Source organism: Leptosomus discolor, chromosome 3 (genome assembly GCF_034619465.1).
Source record: "Leptosomus discolor isolate bLepDis1 chromosome 3, bLepDis1.hap2, whole genome shotgun sequence".
Taxonomy (NCBI): domain Eukaryota; kingdom Metazoa; phylum Chordata; class Aves; order Leptosomiformes; family Leptosomidae; genus Leptosomus; species Leptosomus discolor.
In genome coordinates, this window is record NC_141393.1 from 70,628,037 (window position 1) to 70,652,606 (window position 24,570).

General features: G+C 44.0%; 1 protein-coding gene across 4 annotated transcripts in view; it reads left to right on the top strand.

The window, feature by feature from the left end:
- PRRC2C (proline rich coiled-coil 2C) overlaps nucleotides 1-21,497 on the top strand; it is a 56,870-nt gene extending 35,373 nt beyond the window's left edge. Inside the window, exons 23-34 of one of the 4 annotated variants that reach the window (XM_086463454.1) lie at nucleotides 620-721; nucleotides 4,866-5,082; nucleotides 6,000-6,203; nucleotides 6,868-6,989; nucleotides 7,559-7,695; nucleotides 9,604-9,838; nucleotides 10,258-10,365; nucleotides 11,894-12,112; nucleotides 14,161-14,264; nucleotides 16,029-16,155; nucleotides 17,167-17,403; nucleotides 19,642-21,497. In XM_086463454.1, coding sequence (XP_086319580.1) covers nucleotides 620-721; nucleotides 4,866-5,082; nucleotides 6,000-6,203; nucleotides 6,868-6,989; nucleotides 7,559-7,695; nucleotides 9,604-9,838; nucleotides 10,258-10,365; nucleotides 11,894-12,112; nucleotides 14,161-14,264; nucleotides 16,029-16,155; nucleotides 17,167-17,403; nucleotides 19,642-19,902 — 2,073 coding nt within the window. In that variant the 3' untranslated portion in view covers nucleotides 19,903-21,497. Of the gene's footprint in view, nucleotides 1-619; nucleotides 722-4,865; nucleotides 5,083-5,999; nucleotides 6,204-6,867; nucleotides 6,990-7,558; nucleotides 7,696-9,603; nucleotides 9,839-10,257; nucleotides 10,381-11,893; nucleotides 12,113-12,958; nucleotides 13,034-14,160; nucleotides 14,265-16,028; nucleotides 16,156-17,166; nucleotides 17,404-19,641 lie in introns of all 4 variants that reach the window. The other 3 variants (XM_086463456.1, XM_086463455.1, XM_086463457.1) reach the window with 3 other exon arrangements.
- The last annotated feature ends 3,073 nt before the right edge of the window (nucleotides 21,498-24,570 follow it).

Genomic DNA, 24,570 nt, shown 5'->3' on the forward strand with positions numbered 1-24,570 from the left:
CTGGCAACTGCAGGATTTTTTGATACATTTCATTTAAAACTTCTAGGAAATCCCATCAGTGTTTTCTTGGGCAAAGATAGCAATAGCATTATGTCAAGTTTATTTCCTTAAGTTTCACATCTTTCATCTTTTGAAAGAGAAGATAACTGAATTCAGTTATTGGATGGCAAATCTTGTTTGGTTTGATTCATGGTCCTGCGACTTTGGAGGTTTATAACTTCCTCTTTTCAGAAACTGCATCACAGAACTCAAGGTCATGAAGCCCCATGTACTGTATTGGTACAAAAGGGGACAAACTTGGCTTGGGAAGAATTTTTGCTTATCAGTAAACTGAAATGGTGCTTTAAAGTAAATCCCAAAGCAGAAAATTGGTATTTGTTTATGCAGAAGACACTTTAGAACCTTAGTCTTCAGCCTCTTAAAGATGAGAAGCATCTCAGCACCTGCTGAATGGCCTTCCCCTGCCTACCAAATTTTCACCGTATTTTATCAAAGTCTCCCTGCCAAATGCTCAAGCCTTGAAGAAATTGTAGCTCACTTAATAAAGCTTGAGCTTTGCTTTTCTGGGGCTTTTGTAGTAGACGTAGTTAGAATGTGATGTGTGTTGCCTGCCTTTCAGGTGCCCCTGCCCCACACCCTTCCCCTCCCTAGGAGGGAGACTCTACAACAGAGCTCCAGCCTAACTCCAGTTTCTCCCGCTACCGTCGACCTCACCCTCAAGGTATGTACCACATCCCTCTAAGGGTCATTTTCTTGCATGCAGGGGAAAAAGTTAATGGAGAACTTGCTGGTGAAACGTTTTTTTAGAGCCTTCCTTTGTTTCCTCTGCTGAACTGCTTTTGCATATAAACGGATGGCTGAAACAAAAGACTATCAAAGGATGCATTTAAATTATAAATATCTAACCCCGTTTTGCATTAACACTTGGCATCTCAACCAATCTTGGCTCCCACTGCCCTGAAAAAAAAGATCCTAGCTAGCACTTTAGCATTGTACCATAGTGTTCATGACAAACCATCAGAATCTGACTGAGGTTTTTTTGAGAGTTTAGCTTAAAGTAAGTTGCCTGGTTTGGTATTAAAGGCTGTAAGGAGTTGCTTGGTAAGCCGAGCTTGATTTCTTCTTAGCTGTAAGATTTTGGTGCAGTGATAATGTGGTTTTGAGTTGGATGGCTAAAGCTCTAAATAATGAAATATAGGTGTGTGTTGGTGTCTGAAGGGCAGTTTGATCAGCTAGTCAGAACATGCTTTGTTGTGTTATATATGTTCCTTTTTCTGCTATCCAGTGTAGAGCCAGTGTGTAGAGTATTTTGAGTGGTGTTTTCCCATTTTGTTGGATTTTGGACTGTGTGCATTGTATAACTCACTAACATAGAGTTGGTCTCTAGCTTTGCTACTGTATCTGTAGAAGTTTTTGGTCTTTTTTTTTTTTTTTGGTGTCCTAGATCTGCTTTGTGATTGTGACTGCAGGTGACAACCAGTAGAAATACTGTTGCTGCTTTTAGTATTAAGGAAAGATGTTTGAACTTAGTTTGTCTAAATTTTTAGAAAAAGAGGTGAAACTAGGGATTGGGTGCAGAACTAACACTTTGGAGAAACTTGCTTGTCAATCCCAGTGAGACTTGCATCTCACTGGCATGGTTTGACAGCTGCTTGCTCGTGTTCTCTACATGATAGTTATTAATGATCTCTTGTTAAATCTTTGCTTTTTCTTTGTTAACACTTATTTCCTGAAAAAATATAACATCATTTTAAAACAATAGTCCAGCAAAAATGGGGAGAGGGCTGGAGAGGGACAAATAATTTAACAAAAATCTGGTTTTCTGTTGCATTCTTATGTAATAAGTTACCGTAATCTGACTTTCTGGCGCCTGAATGCGTTTTTCTAAAGTAGCAGTCTCTAACTGTTTAGCAGCTGGATATCTGATTCACTTGTAATACAGGTAGGCATGTTACTATAGCATGATGCTGCAAAGAATGTGACACTGCTCAGTTACAGAGCAAACTGTGGTGTTTGTGTCATTCATCCTGCAGTTTCTTTTTCTGCTGTTCTGGTGTCGGTGATTTGATTGCTTTTTCAATGGCTGATAGATCTTGGATGTGTGCTAACAAAATATATCAAAGATCCATGGTTCGAGGCTTTCTTGAAGAACACTCCGACCAAAATCTGAATGGAAAGGCATTTGGAAGGAGTTTTGTCTCTAATTTCACTATTCCAGCCACTGGAGCTCTAGTTCCTTTTTTACAAATGCTGAAGGCAACAAGCTTGTTTTGAAGCATGAACTGAGACTATCACAACAGGTCTTCTGGTCCCGACAGAGCAGAGCTGCTCTTTATGTCATCCTCTTCAGTATAATCCTTGCTTCTCTTAAATGATACTTTTGGAGCAGCAGAGAGGAAAAGCATTTCCTTCCTTCTCTTAAAAGAACAAAATCTCCAGGCTCTGCCTCCATAAAGGAGTAATCATTGCACTTCCCTTTTCCTCCATCCCCTATCACGGAAAACTGTCTATGAGGAGACTTGGCAGGGGGACTCAGCCACAGTTGCTCCCATTTCTTGGCATCGTTCTACCAGGGTTTAGGTATAAGGTGCTCACATGGGAAGGCTTGTTGAGATATCTTGTTTCCCTGTAGTAACTTTGCTAAAGACAGCTTTACTAAGGCAGACATGCTCTTAAGGACTTAGCTGATAGGGCTATTGGTAGCTAAAGAGCTGAGCAAAAGAAAGTCCAAAGCAATCTTAAACTGAGCTGCCTGGCCCTCTTCCATGATCTGAGTTTCCATCTAAAATTCCTGCGTAGGCATCTGGTCCAGAATCTGGCACGTTTCAGCTTGCCTTTTCTGATCACTTAAACTTTGGCATACTGAAGGATATGCACATTGGTATTTGGGTAATATGTGCTGGACCATTATTGCAATGTGAAGGCCCCAGTGGGTCAAGGGTGAAGAGAAGCCTCAAGCAACTGTAATCTCTAGCTTGTGCTCTCCTCTTCCCATAACTGAGCAGTGAAATTACAGTGCTTTCCCCAGCCTCGCTTAATTTAGAGCCTTATACTCCTTCCCGTCTGGTCTGTAGATGGTGCTGCATAGGCACTCCTACAGTACTAGTCTCTTTTGCATCTTATTCTGGCTTAAGATGTTGGAGATTCTTAAGGAACTCTCTATAAAGCAAAGCTGTTAGAAAACTCAGGACTCTGGTGTATGCCCTTTATTGCAGATTGGAAAATGGAAGACAAAATGCAGTATGTACTCTAGCTTCTGCTATCAGTAGTTTCTCCAGGACATCATGAATGTAATTGAACATAGTAGAAGCTCCTACATCTTCTCTATTCAGGCATTCACAGATGCTTCTTCACTTTCTCTTAATACCAATGCAGTACAAGACCATTACCCTGTCTTACCAGAGACTGTGGTGTTCAGAAAGGAGCTTGTAGTCTTACCTGTACTCCACCTTAAGCAAATCCTTTCCAGATTAATGATAAATTTTGAAATGTGCCCTGTCTGCAAGAATAAGAACCAATTTGGAGGAAAATATGGAGGGAAAACTGAGAATGATTGCTGGGGAAGATGGTCTCAAAAATTAAAATAGGCAACTTACCTCCAGATGTTAGCAAAATTTCCCACCTTCCCATTTACTCTCCTGAGGAGTACAGAACTCCTCTTTCCACATGGGGGTGTGTTGATCGCCTATTACCCATTTCTTTCGATATTGCTTTGCTTTTTTATCTTTCTTTCACTTCTGAAGCATCTAGACAAATAACCTAAGTCATCTTTGGTCTGCTCCTAACTAGCGTAAAACAGGGTAGATTGAAAGTATGACTTTCAGAGACTGCAAGTCCCAGTTAGGGAGCTCTGTTGATCCAGGCAGTGAGGTCAGATTTGTTGGTGAGTATGTATTTACCCCTTTACCATTAAAGAGAGCACCTGGCCTGGAGAAGCTTACAGTCACCTGATGAGCCATTTCAGCCTATGGCATCCAGCTCTGCTAGCAAAATCTTTGTTTCAGCTGGGGACAGCTGAAGGTTGTAGACAAGTCCATGGACTGTATTTGAACCTTAAATTAGTGAGCACAGTCTAAACATTAATACTTCCTTTTCAGTAGTCCCTCAAAAGTGTCTCAGTTCAGATTTGGCGTTGCATGCCTGATGTAGCGATAATTAGATTGTTATTGGGTGCAGTAAAACAATAGTTCTTTCCACTTTTGGTGGAAGATAATTGTGTATAAAAAATATTTAAATTGAAGTTTCATCTTCCTTGCTGTGCAAGACTTAAACTCATAATTATTATAGAAGTAGTGGAGCATGAAGCATTTTTAGCATTAATGTAAAGCAGTGTGCACAAGCTGCGTCAGCTTGCGAGTCCTTCTGAACAGCAGTTGCTTTGGAAATCTGAACTTGACTACTCTCCTGTTTACTGAAGTGTGCATTAGGTGTTTCTAGTGGTCACTCAAAGTGGATGATTTACCAAGAAAGCAAGTGGCTGTTTCATTTAAATGGCCCAAATAACTTGTAAGTAAAGGACTTAATGGAAATATTTAGAGGGGTTTTTGCCTTTCTTTTGCTCACTGTGTCTTTTGCTCTTCACATCAAACAAAACCAAGCCAAATTAGTGTGAGTGAATTCTCTTTTGAGCATTGAATGTTAAGATGATGAACTGTGCACGTGTGCAGTTGGAACAGATCAGAAGCTCCAACTTAAGGCTGTATGCTTCTTGCATGAACAGAGTTGCACGATTATGGTGACTTTTTTAAGAGGCTCGCATGAAGCCTGAATTGCCTTTTGAACTAAAAAGAACTGTTAAAAGAGGAAGACTGTTTGACTAGTTGAAACTTCCTAATAGATGAGGAAATCTGTTTTCTTTTAAATAGATGGAGTCTGCACGCAAAGCGTGGGAGAATTCCCCAAACATGGGGGAGAAGAGTTCACCAGTGACCTCAGCAGCATCTCCCATTGCTGGTGGCAGTGGCAGTAGCAGCAGCAGCAGTAACAACGCTGGGCCAAGCAGCGGTACTTACAGCTCTTTCTCTAGTGCATCAATGCCTCCTATTCCTGTGGCCTCAGTTACACCGACAACTTCGCTATCAGGTACCAGATGTCAAGATCATAGTATCCTGTTGTATTGTTCCTTGGTTATGTTTTTCAAGACATTAGATTCCGTTTGGGATTATCTTTAATGTAAAGCTGACAGAGCTTTTGTGCTAGTATGAAATGTTGGATCTGAACAGCAGCTTCCCAAATACCTTTAATTAACAAGGAGATGCTTCACCTGTTTTACTTCAGCTGAAAAGAGTATTAAGAAGGCATCTCTTTGATTATGGACTTGAAAGAGGAGGTAAACTTCTCTTGACTGCCTTATCAGTTTCATTTTGTTCAGCTGAATGAAGGCAGGCAAGTAGATTTTGGAGCAGATGGTAGTTCTGATAGCCAGCTAATTGCAGTCTTACTTTCATTTGTGCTGTTGCTTTTGAAGTCAAAGCTTCAACTGATCATACCAAAACCCCTTTGCACTAGGCAGAGCTAATGTCCAGCTGCCTTTCACAAATGGTGCTGGTTTCCACCTTGGTTCTTTGCAGCAGATAAAAGATGCTGTATCTGGTTATTTCTACACACCCTGGAGTATTAGACTGTATGCCCAAATCCCAGCTGAAGTGCCTGAAAAAGACCTATCTTTTGGAGCCCATCTCTCAGCCATGAGAGGTACAACCACCATACCTTGCAATATTTTGTTGCATAACTAACCAAGATGTCTACTTGGTATTTTTATGTGCTCCTATACTTGAGAAGGGAGATGTGTTATGGTTGCAGTGCTTCCTATATGAGCTTAACAGAATTGTCCTCCTTGTCCATCTTATACTGATGGAAACAGCTGCATTAGGTTTCAGGGTTCTTCAGCAGTTGTGGCTGTGCTTGCATAGCTGTCCCAGAACTTTGACTACTGAAAGATGAGACTTTGAAATATCTTTGGCTGTTTTATGATGTGTCACTTGCTTCTCTCCTCCTAGGAGCTGGAACATACACAACCTCTTCACTGAGTACAAAGACTGCAAGCACCTCAGACCCTCCTAATATATGTAAAGTGAAACCACAGCAGTTGCAGACAAGCAGCCTAGCTTCTGCCAGTCACTTTTCCCAGCTGAGCTGCATGCCATCCCTCATTGCCCAGCAACAGCAAAGTCCCCAGGTCTACGTGTCTCAGTCTGCAGCAGGTAATAGTGTTTGTGGGTGAGAAGCCACGTGTCTGCTTGTTTGGAGTTCTGAAGGTGGAGAGTTGAATTCAGTTCTGGTTTTATCTGCAGTGAAGACAGAATGATGGAGAGCATTCTGTAAGCAAATACTCACTAATTGTGTTTTACTCTAAATACGCAAGTTTCTACCAGTAAGTATAAAGATAATGCTGTGTTGTTAGCTTGTTGAGGAAAGCAAGTTTGAATCTCTTGACCATTTTTCTGCTGCAGAATTTTAAATCAATATTTAAAACCAAGACTTACTTAGTCTTGATTTCTTGAAAAGCTACAATAGTTTAGAATCACGGCATTTTTCTTTAAAGAAAACCCTACATATAGTTAACTAAATTGCAGGACAGTATAGCATGTTCTTCCCTGTCCTTCACCCAAACACCTCTTTTGGCCATAATGTGTTACATGCAACTGAAGATGCATATGCAAGACTGATAGATTCTGGGGGTGAATTGGAAAAGATACCAAAGCTCATTAGGCAGCCAGCTGTTCAGTTCTGTTAATTCTCCCAGTGTCTCTGGTAGCTGTCACACTGGGAAGTACTGATGGCGGCTGCATCTCTTAACTCTTGATGAAAACGCTTCTAGCAGGGAGTTGTTTGGAATCAGGTACTAATTGTGTTGCTCTTCCTGAGGTACTACAGCTCAAATCCCGGCTTTTTATATGGATACAAGTCATCTATTCAATACCCAACATGCACGTTTGGCACCACCTTCTCTGGCCCAACAGCAAGGCTTTCAACCAGGGCTTTCTCAGGTATTTGGGGATTTTTTTTTTTTCACCTCCCTGTCCATATTTCTGTTAAAGCTGTACTAATGAGGTAATGGGTGCAGGGGAGAGTGGGACTAAAGACTGCAAAAATGAGGTCATGTCTGCCCTTGCTGTTTTATTCTGGTGCATGCGGGTGGTGTTTGATCTCTACTGTTCCTGAGAATGAAAGCATTTGTTATGAAAGTTGACAGAATAAGGCTTCACTCAAAAATATACTTTATGTAAAAGTACATATTCACAGGAGGTGCTTGTGTGGCCATGTTAGTGCAGGCTTCTCAACATTTGTAGTACAAAATTGTATGCAATCTTGGGCAGTTGTTCTGTATGCAAATCTAAATGATCGGTTCAGTTCTGCTGGTTATTTGCAAGGAAAAGTGTAAAATTCAACTAGAAAGTAATTTTCTGAATGGGAGCAATACCAGCTCTGCCTGCAGCCTTGGGATTTGATACTCTTTGTTTACTTTTTGTGTTATACAAATCCTGGCAACCATTTAACTGTAGCTTTTCTATGTGACTTTTGTCCTTGGATATTTAATGATTCCTTTTTTATTCAGCCTGCTTCAGTTCAGCAGATCCCCATCCCCATCTATGCACCTCTGCAAGGACAGCATCAAGCTCAGCTAAGTTTAGGAGCAGCACCAGCTGTTTCACAAGCGCAAGAGTTGTTCAACTCCTCCTTACAACCTTATAGGTAGGTAGTGTATGCAAATGTCATTGTTTTCCTAGGGGCAGAAGTTATAGAATTTGCTTCCCTGCAGAGCTGTGTTCTGTGCTCAATAGCTGCCTCATCTCCCTGTCTTGCCCAAAATCTCTTCTGCCTATTTGTCCAGCTGACAACTCTGTATGCAGATTGTGTCGCTAGTCTGCATGTGCAGGTGCAGTTGTGAAATCATGGGTTCAAAAATTGTGTGATATTTGTATCTTTAGGAATCTAGGCTAAAAAGCTGAAAACATCAGTCTTTCATTCTAAGAGAACAGAAAAAGGGGAGTCTGTCCCTTTTAGTTCAGTAATTTGTATGTTTTCTGATCAAACAAGCATTGGAGTCTTGAAACACTTTGAAATCATAGTTTGAACCCTATAGGTGTTAGAAACTAAATTTCAGATGCATCGGGGATAGCAGGTTATGTTTTAAAATAAAAGTTTTCTGTTTGCTGCAAAAGATAATAGGAAGACAAATATCTCTCAAATGGCATTGATAGCCAATGTTCCACTGTAAGCCTTTTCGTAGCTTTCTTGCAGTGCCTATCAAAACTGACTCACAGTGTATGATTCTGACAAATTTTGTTAGTTTCACTTGGAGAAAGTTTCTTTGGAAATTTAATTACAGGGCTTTGCATGTGCTGTAGAAAAACATGCTTGTTGCAATGTAGAAAGCTGAAGCCACAGAAGGTTTAATTGACTATGCGTGTGTCCTGACTTTGTGCTTGGCTGACTTTGGACCAAATACTGCTTGTCCTGCCACAGCTGACAAAAATTGTTGGAAACAGTCGGCTAGTTGCAGAAACACAATCAGTCTGGCATGCGGTCTAGATTAAATAAATGCTTCTGGCTGATCTGGTCATGCACAAACCCGGTGTTAATGGAGTTTTGGGTTGTGCTCTTTATAAGAGTATGAATACTTTTCCCACATCTTTAAAGGTGCAGAGGAGGATAAGGTTTGAGATGTACATGTTACCGTTTTTTTTAAAAAAAAAAGCTTGTGAAAATGTTTTTGGCCACACTGAAGACAGTCTTCTGCATACATTCTGGAAAAGTTTCTCCAGTACTCAGAGTGCAACTATAAGAATGTTTATACAATTAGGACAGGTGCAGAGCAAAGCTAACCCGGGTGTTCTGTCAGGCAAGCACATGACCACTATGCTAACAGGTTAACGGGACCAGTGCCGTTAATAGCCTTCTGTGCTGCTACATACTGCCCAAGTGGTAAAGTGAGAAGTGTTTTTACATCAGGCATTTATTTAAAAATTCTGGTTCTTCAGTCTGAAGGTGGCTGTTCAGCTGGCTCTTAATGGAAGTGTTTGGATAAATGCTTCTGATGGACTAAAACGTCCTTCGCTGTACTGGTTTTGGTCTGTCTTTAAACTGCAGTTTCCCCATGCTGATGACAAGGCAATCGAATATCTAGTTAAAATTAAAGTCTGTGATGTCTGTCTGTTACTATTTTGAATCCAAGACATTCATTTGGAAGCTACAATTGTCAGCATCCAGTGATTTAACCTGTATTAAAAGTTGGGCTATGGAGATCTGTGAAGTCAAGACAACAAAGCCGTTTATGGCTAACTGAGAACTGGTAGCTTCTGTATATTGCAGTTAAGTTTTATGCAAAAACTATTTTAGCACACACATCTGAATAGCTAAGTGTACTTTTAAGATTTTAATAAAAAGCCTAGTCATTTTTTCCTGTGGCCTTCAGTAGCATCTATTATTTTGTTGTGTGCAGAGTAAATAGGAAAATCTACCTTTTTCGGGTGAAAATCTGTTCGATGGAGCTAAGCATTCTAATTCCACTTAAAGAATATAACCAGTGTTGTTCTTTTTTGGTGGCTCATTGTTGAAGTCTGTCTTCATTTTTATGTATAATGCTTCAATCTCTTGCAGATCCCAGCAAGCATTTATGCAAAGTGGTTTGTCTCAGCCATCTCCAGTAGTTCTGTCTGGAACAGCCTTACACAACTTCCCAGCAGTACAACACCAGGAGCTTGCGAAGGCGCAGTCAAGCCTGGCGTTCCAACAGACTTCCAATACACAACCTATTCCTATTTTGTACGAACATCAACTCAGTCAGGCTTCGGGACTGGGAGGCTCTCAGCTTATCGATACACACATTCTCCAGGTAGGAAATGCTCCAAAATGCAGTAGTTTGATACAGATAATGCAATAATAAATCAAGTATTGCTCAGCTTGGGGTAAGCCCAGCTCTGTGATAATTACATCATAGTCAAGGTGGCAAGAAACTTAAGATGCTCGGAAGAGAATGTTCTTCTAATTTCATAAAGGTACATTAGCATAATCTCTTGCTTGCACTTCTGTCACTAATTGGAGCTTCAGGTTTAATTTCTGTTGCAGTAGGCGATAAAGGGGTATTCTACCACTTGCAAATGAGAGCTTTATCACAACCTGAAACCTTCGGATCGTCAGCTGCTTACGCTTTGTTTCTACTGTACTGGTTGAAATACAGAATGATGTGCCGTGCTGTCTCGGAACTGCTCTCCTAAGTATTCGGAACGTAATGGTGTGTCTCTCTCTTCCTAGGCCAGAGCTACGCTCACTCAGGCTTCAAATCTGTACTCTGGGCAAGTCCAACAGCCTGGCCAGAGCAATTTCTACAACACTGCACAGTCTCCCAGTGCTCTCCAGCAGGTAAACTATGGCATGGTAAATTTCCTAAATTGTATTCTTCTTAAAAGCATGTTGTCGTTGATGTTTTTTGTGGGGTGTGGGTGGAGGTGGAGGCTGAGACAGTCTTTAATTCTTTCAAATGCAAGAATTGAAAATTGATAGCAAAGGAGAACTACTGCAGCAGCACTGAAAAACTGGATTGCTGAGAAGTTGGATGGCTTACAGGTTCATGTTGATCATTTGTCTCTGGCATCCTTCTCTAAAATAGTTCCTTTTCCAGTGACGGGCAAAGATTTAGTTGGCACAGTGATGTTGTTAATTGGCTGAGGCATATGCTGCCTTTATGGGGGCAAGTATCAGTGATGGTGGAGAGAGAGACAAACTCCAGGTGCTCAGTGCAGCCTCATTATTAACACCAGATCTCATTGAGATGAAACCTCAGAGCTGCTACTGTGTAGAAAACAAATGAGAAGTCAGCAGATAGATGACATACAGGCAAACAGGACAGCCAGGTCAGGAGGTTTGCAAAATAACTCTAGTGATTTTAAGTTCTTTTTAATTCTTTTGTGAAAGAACTGTTAATTTGCTGTGTGCAAGCATTCTGACAGGATGCTGCCCACTAGTTTACATCTTCTGGTTCAATTTTTTTTTTATTTAAGTGGAGTGGGTTTTTTTAAAAAAAAGCTTCTGATGGACTGGTTTATTGTAATAGCCTACTTCATATACATGAAAAGTTGCAAAGACAGGAATCTAGAAGAGTCTTAAAAAATTGGATTTTGTCTATTTGAAATTAAGTTTTAAGAACCTCTTAGAAGGGTTAGTGCTTTTAATTTGTTCAAACTTGGCTGTCTTTATACTTTTAATCTGTTATCCTTCCGAGCAGAACCCTAGTAAGTCTTTCACATCTAGACAATATCATATCATTCTTCTAGTCACACTCAGAATATAGTTTTGCAGGTTGTGGATTGGTAGTCAGACTAGGAAATGCAATAACTCTTGCCAGTCAGGTCACTGCTGTGGTATTTTCACGTTTATCACTACCATTCTGTGGTGTTTTCAGCCCACAGCACTCGCTCTTAATGGCAAGCAAAGGACAGGCTGCCATTTGGTGGTTGTTTGTTTGTTTGTTTGTTTGTTTTTTTAAGCTCAGACTGCTGGCTGTTGGAACTCCTGGAAAGTAAAATCTCATTCTCATCCCAAATAGCTGAAGCAAACAATCCCATCCACTCCCCCACACTGGCTGTTTCATTCTGCTTTTATTTTCTGAGTTGAATATATTTCTTCATACAATGAAATCATGTTGAATGATGTTGGAGTTAGGAGCTAGCATGCAAATTTGGTTTTGAAAGCAAAGACCCAGATCCCATTAGAACTGATTATAAAGATAGGTTAAACATTAAATTCACTTGCTTGCAGCTCTCTGGGTAAATGTATGAACTCATTAAGCAGTTTACCTTTAATATAGCTGAAATCATAGAGGTAGTAAAGAAAGTTAAATAATGGCCTTCATGTATATGTTACTGGTGATTTTGTTTTTTTTTTTTCCCAGGTGACAGTACCTTTGCCAGGATCACAAATTTCTTTGCCCAACTTTGGATCTACAGCACAGCCACTTATTGCCCTACCCCAGTCTTTACAACCACCACTACAGCACACGCCACCACAAGCGCAGGCTCAAAATCTAAGCAGACCTGCACAAGTAACTCAGCCTTTCAGAGGATTAATCCCAGCAGGAACTCAGCACAGCATGATTGCTGCAACTGGAAAGGTAACAACATTGGTAGATCTGCACTGCAAAAAATAATACAAAGCACAGCTGTACGCTGTTTTATAGAACCAGCAAGGCAACCCATGTTGACTCTTCCAGCTAAAAATCTGCTTTGACTTTAAAAGGTAGGGAAGGGAAGACAGAAAATCCAGTCAAGGTTAGTTCCTTAGTGACTGGCTCTGTGTTTTGTAAAAGTTTAGCTGAGGTTTTGTAGGTAACTTGATACTAGTCCGTTTGCACTGTAGGAACACCTGGTTTGATAATGACTTCGTGGACTAGTAGGAGACTTCATGCAGAAGTCACGTAGAAAACAGTATAGAGCCATTGTCAGAGCAACAGGTGCACAACGTTACGCTGTCAGGGCTGGTTTCTGATTCTGGTCCTGCATGGATTTGTCGCTTTGTTTCCGGTCTCATACCGGACGGAGCAAGGTATACGGGATCAAGTCTTCCCAGTAGGACAAAATGGAGTTTTGGGGGCTTCAATGGACGCTGTATCAGCTGTGACCTTAAACCGGAATTAAACTCTGGTTTTAATATTGCTGGGGGTCTGCTTTTCTGAATAGCACATCAAGGTGCATATTGAGAACATAGGATTGTATGCAAGGCAGGATCTTTCCTGTGTTTTAAAAAAAAAATTAAAAATAAAAAAAAAATAGGCCGGTCTTTACAGCTGAAGAAAACTCCTTGAGTGACGGCTCCAGTAAGGAGATAACACTGAAATAGTGCAAGAAACTTGAATACCTAGGAGGGGATTCTCTCCTCTCCTTTATCTGAAGCTGCTGTGGTAATTGCTAATGAGGGGATGTGTGGAGCTGGCTTCCAATCACAAGGTCTCTTGTCTTAGATGGAATCACAGATTTACAGGCACCTGGGATTTTCGGATAGTGTGCAGCACAACGCAGTTGCAGCATACTTTCAGGTGAGCAGTGGGTGATAACACTGGATGTGAACACAGCTAAGCTTTCTGTCAGATACAGCAAGGTCTTTCCCCAGTGCAGGGAGTAATCTAGCTCTGGAGCTGCACCTGAAATCCTTACAGCTTGAGGCCTAGATTTTAGGGTGCTTTTTAGTATTAAATGACCCTGCTGTCCCAATGGTTTACAGCTGTGATAAGAAAAATCTTTCTTAGCCTTGGGCATGTCTTGGACAGTAATGGCAACCAGAATTCCGAATGCCCTAGATGTAGCTTTCATCCCGTCACCCACCAGAGTATATGGTGATTTTTGGACCATGCAGGTTTTTTTAGGTTCGTAGGATCTGGCCAAACCTTTTTACCTTCATAGTTTTTGTGAGCCCATCTTCCAAGCAGCAGCATGTTTCTTGCTACAGTTGTCATTGGAAAACGATCACTCATTTCAACAAGAAAGGGGGAAGAACTGCAGTGGGATGGTGGCCTTAGGTGACTTTCCTGCCCTGTGTTAAGGATTCCATCATGTTCCTGCTAAAGAAAGTCAGCTTTAAAACAGCTACTCACTTTTAACTGTTTTGTTGTTGCTGTTATGCTTCATGGCCATGTGTGCAAATATACTGTTCTAGAGACTAATTTATTCTGTTGAGTATATCTGCAAAATAACAAATCTGGAGATGTTTGTGTGAATGACAGCTCAATTTTTGCTGTGCTTTTGGGTTTTTTGTACTGGATTATTTTATGTCATTCTTTACTTTAGCATTTTTCAGTATTATATCTAACTATTTTCATGTGGTACCTGAGATGGGGAAGGAAATTTCAACCCTGAAACGTATTTTGGGGGTGAGGAGGGCAAATATGTGAAATGAGTCACAAATCCCATTTCATTATGCAGGAAGATCAAGTTAGAAAGCCAGTACCATTGCTGGAAGTGCCAAATAGAGCAGGAAAATTGTACACAGAGGTGCTTGTGGTGCTGGGGTTATCCTAATTATAAGAAGCTGTTTTGCAATCTGGCTTTCATCTCCATCTAAGTGACCTATTTGCATTGAGAAAAATGTGAGGTAAGCTAACAGTTACTTAGTAAATGTAATTTTTTCTTTGAATTAGAATTAACATGTTGATTGTTGTGTTTTCAGATATCTGAAATGGACCTGAAGGCCTTTGGAGGTGGCATTGATGTTAAACCTGGAACACCACCAGTTACTGGTAGAAGTACTACTCCAACCTCCAGTCCCTTCCGGTAAGTGTGTCTCAAACTCAAAATTCTTTGTAATGGGGTCTAGAAAATGTACCTAGTCACACGAGTGGCCAGTTGTGAAAGGTGTGAGGTGAGGGGCTACTAATGTAAAATGCAATGCTTAATCTTGGCTTAACAGCAGCATTCCGGTAGGTCATCAGATCTGCTCTGCTTGGCTGGAAGTATATAGCGCTGAAATAAAATGTTTAAAATACTTTTTTTTTTCATTAAATGAAGCTAAACAAGTCCTGTAAAGATGACCTGGGATAGTACCAGGAAAACAGAAGTGGCAGGAAAGATGTACGTTGGTGTGCAACTCTGAGACAGTTTCTTAGCTGCAGTGCTCAAAGTAAAAACCTTAAAGGCCTACACCTCAGTAAAGGCTTACACCTCAGTTGTGGCAACAGTTCTGTTGGAGAGCTAAGAGTTGGTGCAAGATCCATAAGCCGCTCAAAAGTGAAATGAGTAAACTGTTTTCAGGTTTGCTTGGTTAATTGACAGAATTAACAGAATCTTGCTCATAGGCAGATGCACTTCATAGTACACCTGTTGGGCTGCTTGCAGATGAAGTTATTGGTGGGCTGAAGGAACTTGGAAGTGGAACTTTGCTTCAAAACAGTTTTGTTCTTGAAAGCCGTGCTCCCATGTGTAGTAACTGTTTGGTGGCTTTCACTGTAGCAGACTGACAGTGCTGAGGCTTTTCGAGTGAAGTAGAAATGAGAGTTTGACCTCTTCCGTGCAGTGCTGAAGTCGTGCCTCCAATCCTTCACATAAGGAAAAAGTGAAGGGCTTGAATTCCCAAGCTAGTCAGCATTTAGGAGAATTGACTCGATGGTATATATCTTAGAGATTCTGCTACCGAAGTGGGGCTTGTCATAAGTTTTTGCTCTTAAGTGTAGAGGTACTGGGAACATTAACAAAAGCATAACAGATCTCAAGAGTTCAAAGTGAAAACTAAACAGAGACTTCTTTCAGCTTACAAAATGTTGGGGTGTGGTGAGTTTAGCTGGCTTCCTTGCCACTGGTGCCCCGCTGCTCATTTTATGTTAAGCCTGTCACCCACACGCACTCTGCATGAGAGCTCACTGCAAATCGAGCTCCATTTCCTAAAGAAAGCTGTTCACTCTTTTCTCTTTTTCTGAGGGGGCTGTTTGGTGCCCTTCCCCCAGATAATCTTTCAGGCTTTATTTAATTCATGGCAATTCAACACCTCTTAAAAGTTTTAAAGGAGGGTCATATTCTTAGTCAAATAAGAGCATTTTCAGTGAATTCTTGAAACCTGTTCAGGTGCATTTTGAAACATTTGAGAGCAGATCAGAGTGGAAGCAGCTGCACGTGGCAGCTTCTGTGTGTGCTTAATGCCTGTTGTGACAAGCTCTGAACTTAACATGATGGAGTGTGAAAGGGTAGGACTGAAACAGTGGGAAAGGGTAGGACTGAACATGAGATAGTGGGGTTGGGAAGGGGAACACACTTAACACCAGTGTTTGTTACAGATACTTTTGGGGAAGCTCTCTGTCATACTTTACTCTGGAATCTTTCCATATCCTAAATATTTCTGATTATGGTTTCTCTTTGTATGCTTAAGTTCTGAGTTTGTTTGCCTTTGGAACTGACGGTAGATACAGAAGGATATCAGATACCAGCTTCTCTAAGAGATTATTTTTTCCGCCTCCAATGCTGAATTTCTAGTGAAGTTGTAACTGAAGGCAGAAACGTTCTCTGAATGAGATGCAGTGTGATTCCAACTGGTGTTCTTTTCTTTAGGGCCAGTTCTACAAGTCCTAACAATCAATCCAATAAAATGAACAGCATTGTCTACCAGAAACAGTTTCAGTCAGCAGCTGCCGCTGTGAGAATGACGCAGCCGTTTCCTACACAATTTGCACCACAGGTAGGTGACTGGTGGCTTCCTACAAACAAGTCAGTTTCTCCTTGTGACCTGGTGACTCTAACTGGGCTGTTGTTTCCTCAGGCTTTATCGTGGGGAGATAACAAAATGGAATCCTTAAAATGAAATGGTGTGAGAAATGATTTTAAGGTCAAAGCAAAAAAAGCCCTCCCTGATCTTGCTGACTAACTAGTAGCGCAGTTTTTGTGGTGCGTTTGAGAGTTCTGTGCACACTGAGGAACGTAATACAAGTTGTGAATGCTGTAGAACAGAGTGTTGTTCTGCTGGCTTCCCTGTGCAGCTGTAATGCACCTCGTCCTGAAAAAGAGATCATTTGGTTGGGGAAGGGGAGAAGCTTCGTGTCTCAGAAGGGTCCCAGTGCATATTTTAAATGTTTAAAGACAAAGCAGATTTGCAGTTGTTTTTCTGAGATGCAGCTCTGAAGTATTGATGGAGCAGTTCAGGTTGGAAAGGATCTCTGGAGGTCATGCAGTCCATACAGCAGGGCTGACGGCAAAGGGTTTGGTTAGCTTCTGGAATTCCAGGGAGCACAGCTTACAAGGGTGGTGCATCCTTGTTACAGGTGACTGTAGCAGGCTGCTAGGGAAATGTAGCCTCTGTAAACATGTGGGATGTTTCTGTCTGTCTATTAGCATTTGGAGCATTTGACTGCAGGACTTGAGATGTGACTTTTGGATTGCCACTAGCAGGAATTACCTAGCCTTTCCAGGGCTGCCTTTCACGTCTGACTCCTCCACTGCCTTGCATGGGTCTTCTCCTTTGTTATGTGCTGGGTTTAAGTCATTGGTACTGCTTTCAGGTACAGCAACACTACAGGGTGGTGTTTTTGTGGAGTTCAAGCGTGGCCTCTCTTAATATAAAAGCCAGTTTTCTTGGCGTAAGTTCGACAGCAGAGCAGCAACTTTTCCCCTTTAAGATAATGCCGACATGCACGTTAGTTGGCAATTTTCTAATTACAAAATGTCTCTTTTTGTTGTTTTTTCCCCCACTTAGATCCTCTCTCAGCCTAACCTGCTCCCTCCATTGGTCAGAGCCCCATATACTAACACCTTCCCAGCGCCTGTTCAGAGGCTGCCAATAGTACTGCATAGTCAGATGCCGTCTCAGACGACCACAGGCCTTATAAGCCACCCTCGTTTACCGCGTGTGGCCAGAGGTCTTTGTGGATCGGTATCTGGAGCCAGAGGCAAACAGGCCCAGGCTGGGATGAAAGCTGAACGAGACGTGAAGGTTAGTATTTGAACAGCGGTGCTGTTAACACCTGTTCAGTCTTGACAGCTCGTAGGGCAGGAATGTGTCCGCAAATCATGCCTTAGTTAAAACGCCTCTGGACCCAAAGCCGGTAGCTGGGCCTTTAACGGCTGAACACAGACCTTCTCTAAGCCCTGGTTTTTTAGACTAAAACATTTGTAGGGAGCTTCCTTTCTCACGTGGTCTTTGAAGCTGCCACTGCTGTCAAAGGCAATCTGACAGCTAGGTTTCAAGAGCCTGGATTTTTTTGAATGAGTGCTGAAGCCTACAAACCTGGCTGTTAGCTATCATTTCACATCTGCCTCCCCAGCTCTGAGCAGCAGCCTGAACCCTCCTGGTCCAGCCAGCCTTGCTCCTTGGAGACTCTGGAGATTAATTTCCCAGTGGTTTGATATCCTGTTGATTAATTCTCTGTGGTAGAATGCCAGTAACATGCTACACTCCACAGAGGAGGTGGCTGCATTTCGGTAGCAGGTGATGAGAGTAGTCTGACTTGTTAAAGCACTTTGGGACCCTTCAGGTTGAGGCAAACTCTTCTTATCACGATAGGACTGCAGTATGGGGCGTCTGTGTAGGGCCACCGTTGTGCTCTCAGTCTGTTTTCTGCAGAGTAAGTTGCTTGTGTGAATAGAGGGTACTAAGGAGCTCCATTTGCTGTAACCCACGCACTGAGGTGTAAGAGCAAAAGAATGTGTTTTTCGTGGTTATGTCTGGTTGTAGAACTGGTTACCCTTTAATTTCTAGGTATTTGGTCCGTTTAGAGTTGTACTGCCAGTTCATGCCAGCTGTAAACTTACCAGGTGATGCTTAGTGTGTTGTGTAGAGTCTATATGATGGATTGAATCCAGCCAGTCAGCGAATACTCACACGCAGTCCTGGTTTTCTGAACCTCCCTGTAAACGCTGTTCAGAAGAATGTCAGTTATTCTGTCACGCTTGGTTACTTGTGATCAAGTCATCCAGCCTAGTTCTAGCCTTAACCTCAGGGGATGGCTGAAATGTATGCAAAAGGTTTCAGGTGTCCATCTGGCTCCAGTAAAATCAGACTGTCATTGCAGTCCTGCACACCAGAGTTCACAGGTTTTTCTGTTCTGTTGCTGGTTGAGTTACTTGCAGCAACTATATTAAAGCCAAGACCTCTTGTTCCAGCCTTTTGCTGTTTTGTCCCCCCCGGTGTGTCGTGTCCCTGCCCCAGCTCTGTTTTCTATAAAAAAGCATAAATACTTAGAGGTACCTGGCGGCTTAGTGTCTGTATAGCAGCTGGAGTTCTTGTATGAAGATAACGCCTTTTAAATTTTAAAAAACGCCTTTGGCTGTGTTGGGCTTAGTCGTGCAGCCTCCAAAAGACTGAACTCTTAATGCAACTCCTGCTTTGCCTGAGTCTGGGCAGGAAAGCCCCGTGCTTGGTCTGAAGCATCTGGCCTGCACAGTGCTTCAGTGACAAATGACAGGTCCAGTGTGAAACCGTAACTGAAACAGGTAGTCACAGAGGCTGAATTTCACAGTGCTTCACAGTGCAAGTCAAGGTTACTGGTAGGGTTCAGAGGAGGGATTTGAAGAAGCCAGGCAGTAGTTTGTGCCTCCTGGAATGAGTGGGAACCAGATGAGGCTTCGTATATTGCAGCCTTGAACCCAGATCACTTGCATCCCCATTGCAGGCTCTGAAGTGTGTGTCCAGAACAGCAGCGGGGGGAAAGCTTGAGTGCTCAGACTAGATTCTGCTGCTGTGTTACGGCCCCAGCGCTCGGGAAGTCCAGAGCACGCGGCAGGAGAAATGACAGCTGGCATGGCCCCCGGTGCCGAGAGCAGTGTCAGGGCCCGGGCAGCGTGCAGGCACGCACCTTCTGGTCGTGTCTGACTGTTACTGAGGAGCGAAGCTCCAGTTTGAGCCTGCTGTAGTCAGCGTTCATACTTCTCAAGCTCTACAATAATAGCGGCATAAAAAGATGTTAGATAACGCTTCAAACTGTTGTCCTTGGTTTTCTGGGGTGAGCATTAGGAAGAGCAAGGGAAACCTTGGCATGATGTTTAGCTACTGCTGAGGAGCCGAGCGCCCGGATGTGGTGACACCTGGGAAGCAACTAGATGGATACTGCCTTTCTGGGAAAGTCTGGCCACTGCAGTCAGTCCTTCCACTTTCATTTAGAAAATACTTTTGTGAAGTCACTCTTATTCCAGTGCCCTGTGTTCAGTGAACATATTTTCTCCCTTTCTTAAGGCAAAGCAGAGAGCAGAGGTACTTCAGTCCACCCAGAGATTCTTTTCTGAGCAGCAGCAGCAGAGCAAACCCATAGGAGGCAAAGCGCAGAAGGTGGACGAGAACGGGAGCAAACCCACCGAGGCAATTGCTGACTCTTCAGGAGTCTGCCAGGACAAAACCGAGGAGAAGCCTGCGCCCGCGCCTGCTGCCGCCACAAAACCCGTTAGAACTGGACCAATCAAACCTCAGGCAATCAAAACCGAAGAAACAAAATCTTAGAGGCTGTGTTTCTGCGGAGGAGGAGGGGAGGGCGGGGGAGATGACAGCAGCATGAATTTGTAGCCCAAAGGATGAGACAACAGTCTTCTCTCCCTGCAGGGCGCCGAACAGTGTAAAGGGACGTAGAAGCTATCAGCAGTTGTGGATGCGAACTGCTGCGTATCCAGCTGAGCTTCTCGGCTCTTTGGTTTGGGCTTGTATCCTCTCTGACAGCACGAGGGCTGCTTTTGGTGTGTGCGCGTTCTACGCGTGTGCGCGTGTGTTGGCTTACGCACCTGTAGGCTCCCCAGCGTGAGAAAAATTGAGAAATAGCAACGGCGGGGAAGAAGGTGGTCGGGGAGGGGTGTTCCTAGCTGACGAGATGAATACTTTTATTTTCTTCAGGCTCTGATCTTCAGCTGCTATTTATCTTTTTGTAAACCCATGAGTATGAGGACATGCAGATCTGAAGATGGTGCTGGGCCAAGTAATGTGTGTTAAGTTTTTAGTGATTTAAGAAGCTTCTATCTTGTAATAAACAGAGGTGGCAAAATGGCCTTTGCCGTGTGACATCTAACCTGACGTAACACAGATAACGCTGATGATGTTGAGTTTCCCTCGGAAGGCAGTGCTTTGCTGGCTGCTGCTGCTTGGATGACAATATACTGTACGTAGATCACCACATGAAAATGCTACTGGGCCACCCGTGTTCTCGACACCCGCTCCCCCCTCAGTCGTTCACCTCTCAAGTTGAAAGGTTCATTGCATCAATAGTCAAATTTGTTCTGTTCACCTCTGTCCAGCTGTCTTTATATGACGCGAGTGATCTTTAAACGGTTTCCAGCTTATGTCTGTATACAGCAACGAGCACTTGGAGCTGTGCCACGAGAATAAAAGAAACCTTATCAGATTAAAGAGTTTTATCTAAAAGGTGCATTCGTTATATCAGAGCTGCGTCGCACCACCTCCTTGCCCACAGTGTGCTGGAAAGTAGAATCAAGTCAAATAAATGCCTTTTTAATTGTATCCTCTAGTATTATAGCTGTAGGACAGTACTGTATGATACTTCTGTGAATGTAAGATATCCTGTACCTGCTTATGATATGTAGTAGTGACTGTGCTATACTGGAGCTGTTTTTAATAATGTTATTCTAGAGGTTTTTTCCAGACAATGATTGAAAAAGCTAATAAAAAGCACCAGGTACCACATCAGTAGCAGAATTTGCTGGTTTTTTCTGGGATTTTTTTTTTTACGTTTTTTGGAAGGAAGAGTGAGTTGAAAGTCTAATGTGTATAATTTTGTTCAAATGACTGCAGAAGCTGGAAAGGCTGTTGCTGCTATTGATGCCTAGTGAATCGCTATTGGTTATCTTTTTATATAAATATATATATAATTTGAATTTTTTGAAACTTTAGCTGTGATGTCAACTTTGGAAAAAAGTATCCCACTTGTAGTGTGAGTTGGCATTGTACAGAAATTAACAGCCATATTGGTCTAGAAATGTTAAACTTAATTTTTTTTCCATTTGTACAGGGGTAACGCACTGTATTAAATATGTACGGTCTTATTTACATGGGTTTGATTACAGAAACTAATAAAGTATTCTCTAAATAAAGTATCTGGGTAATCTCATGATTAGTGCTGCAGGATGCAAGGAGAGCACCTCAACATCGTGTGAAGAGTGTCTGTACAGCCTGGGAAAACAGACTCCTAAGGAAAATGGTTTGGAACAGCTTATTTCTGTTTCCCCTGGTGCTTCTGAGCTCGTTTCTCCAGCGAAGGTCCCGCAGGACGTGGCTTCCATCTAGCTCTGGGAGGAGCCTGCCGGTGGCGTTGGCAAGACGTTGCATCTCTGGCGTGTTGGGGAAGTGCCTGGTGCTGGAGACTCGGGTTTTGCTTCCTGGAGAAGAGCAGCTCGTCGGAGGAGACCGGGACGCACCCAGCCCTTGCTCTCGGTTTAGCCCCTGGGTGACTGCAGGCGCCCTCGCAGCAAGGGGCTGTTGGCAGCAAGAGGTTTCCTGCAGGGGGGGAGCAGGAGCCAGCCTTGGCGTGAGCCTCCCCGCGGGCGCGAGGGGCTTCCTCCTTGGGCTGCTCCGGAACTACTCCCTTCCCAGCTCGCCGTTCAGCTCGCCCGCCTGCTGACTCGTGCCCTTGAGCACGGGCAGAATGAAGGGTCGAGCATCCTCCTGTCCTTCAGGCGCGGGGGGTGAAGGCTTCCCTGCCTCCCTGGGCCCCCTGCCCCCCTGGGGTTATGAAGAGGCGGGAGGCTGGCAGCTGGCCACCAGAGAGGACTTGGTTTGTAACAAACACCACAAACCTTCTCGGGTTTGGTCTCTGAGAAGGAATTCCTGCCATGGGAAAGGTGCTGGCGAGCATTGCACCTCCGAGGAGTGCAAAGAAAGGAACGCCAGCCGGGGGGTGTCCCGGCGGCTCTGCAAGCGCCGCTGGGAGTCGCACAGGTTCGCCTTTGGTCAGGGGTGTTGCTGGCAGCCCCGCGGTGGGTCGGAGCAGGCAGACCTGCCTGTGCTTGGCTGGGCGGGCGGCGGTGGTTTGGGGGCACCACAGGAGCTGGAGTCCTCTCCTGCCAAGGTTGGTTCTTGTAGGGGGTGGAACTGCAGCAATATGGAGTAAGTAGAGGGGCTGTGATCTTCGAAAGGAGTGATGGGCAGAGGTGACCTCCGAGTAGGGAACGCTGCGGGTAAATCACCTTTTTTACAGGAACCGTACAAGCACAGCTACGGTGAATGCTCGGGGAGAGGAGGATGAAGGTAGGGGAACTGTGGGAATGTAGACTGGTTTGATCTATAAATGTGCGGTGGAAGAGATGGTTTCAATGGTAATTGAGTTATGCTGGTGTTTCCCTGGTTTGAGGCTGTCTTCTGTCTGGTTTACATTGGAGAGACTTTCTAAAAATGGGAAATCATTCACAGGACTGTTCTATTTTCAAGGAAATGCTGCTGAAAGGATTAATCTTAAATTCTCAAGTGAAGCTGCTAGAAAAGTCAGACAAATTTCCCACAGTCAGTGTGGGAATGTAGCAAGCTTTTGGCTATTTTTTGCACTGAGCAGAACAAGGATAATTATATTTCTGCAGAAAACTAATTAAAAGCAAATACTTCAGCATTTTGTGCATCTGGATAACCTGATTTTGGTGTGTTCCTCCCCAAAACAGCCCCCAGTCACTCCAGCTGCCTTTGAGGCCAGGTTGAGCTTTCAGTCACTGACCCCGGTTCATTGAATATTTTTGACATTTAACCAGATAACTTGCTCCTGGCCATTTACGCTGGAATAGGTCTTGCTTTTCTAATTTGAGTGGGATTTGGTATGTAATCTCTTTTCTAGGACTCTGGTCATCGCAAAAGTATTGTGCTGAACTTCCCATAAATTAGGGAACTCTTTTGTTTGGGGAATTCACTTTTTTTTTTTTTCTTTAATAACGTTCAGTCTGTGAAAAGACCATAACTTTTCTCAAGGCCAAGAGCGGAAGGGGGTTAATGTGGCCGGGGCCAGATCCAGGCTTGCTTCTTGCTGGGATGCGGGAGGGGAGGGACTCTCCGGGCTTGTTTTTGCAAAGCCTGTTAAGTAAAGCTGTGTGTCCAGCGCTGTTCAGCTCCAGCCCAGCTTTCTGGAAATCCTGTGTACATTGGCTTGTCTTCCCTTATTTATTTTTTTGTATTTTTTTTAGTCAGTTAAGTGATGGGCCTCCCAGCAGGGAGGTGGGAACGGCTGGGGCTGTCTGCCTGTGGTGTCTGCTCACTGAGAAGCCGTTGGTGCTGCTGCTCCCCGGGGACCTCTGAACAAGCCCCTCTTTCATGCTGGGGCTGAACTTGCACCTCTGGGAAGCCATGGGATGAAGCAGGGCTCCAGCCTCCCCTCCCCTCCTCTTTCGGGACAGAAATGCTGTTCTCCCACCTTCAGCGGCAGGTTTTGCGTGCGTTGGGTGGGTGGCTGCTTGCCAGGCTGCCCCTGGCTGGGTCCAGTCTGCTCCTGCGTGACCCCCATAGCTGCCTTCACCCCCAGCTTTACTGCCCTGGATCTTGCCCTGGCCTTTGCCTTGTTTCTCTGCACCAGGACCCAGCCAGCCAGCCACCTGCCCCTGGTGGGTTTTTGCAGCAGGACAGAGGGACGCTGTGGGGACAGGGCTGCTCCCTGGAGCAGGGCTATGCATTCATGTTTTCTGAGGCCAGGAGAGCCTGTAAGGCACCACCAGTTTATTGCAGCAGCTGCAGTGGGTCACAGTGGGTGCCCACTCCCTGCGATGGGACCGGGCCACGTAGCTTAGTGACAACACGCATCCTCCTGGCTGAGACAGGGGGCGTAGGACTGCGGTCAGTGGTGGGGTCACTGCCACCCCCCATCAGGAGGATGGGGAAGGTGTCACCCCAGAACACAGCTTGCACCACCCTGCACCCTGGGAGGACCAGGGTGTAGGTGACACAGGAGGAGTCCGTGGAGAAGAGGGCATGGCTGACAGTGAAGCAGGAGGCAGACGGACGTGTTGCTGATTCACCTGAGCCCTGCGGCCAAGAGGGTGCGATACTAACGCAGCAGAAATGGGGCAGGAGCAGGGGGCTGCCAGGGCGCTGGAGGCTTGCTGCAGGTCAGGGGGCTGCCAGGCTGCACCATGGTGGCTGCATGGGTGCATCACTGGCCGGCGGGCCACCTTTGCTTGTGCTGGCTCGCAGTGA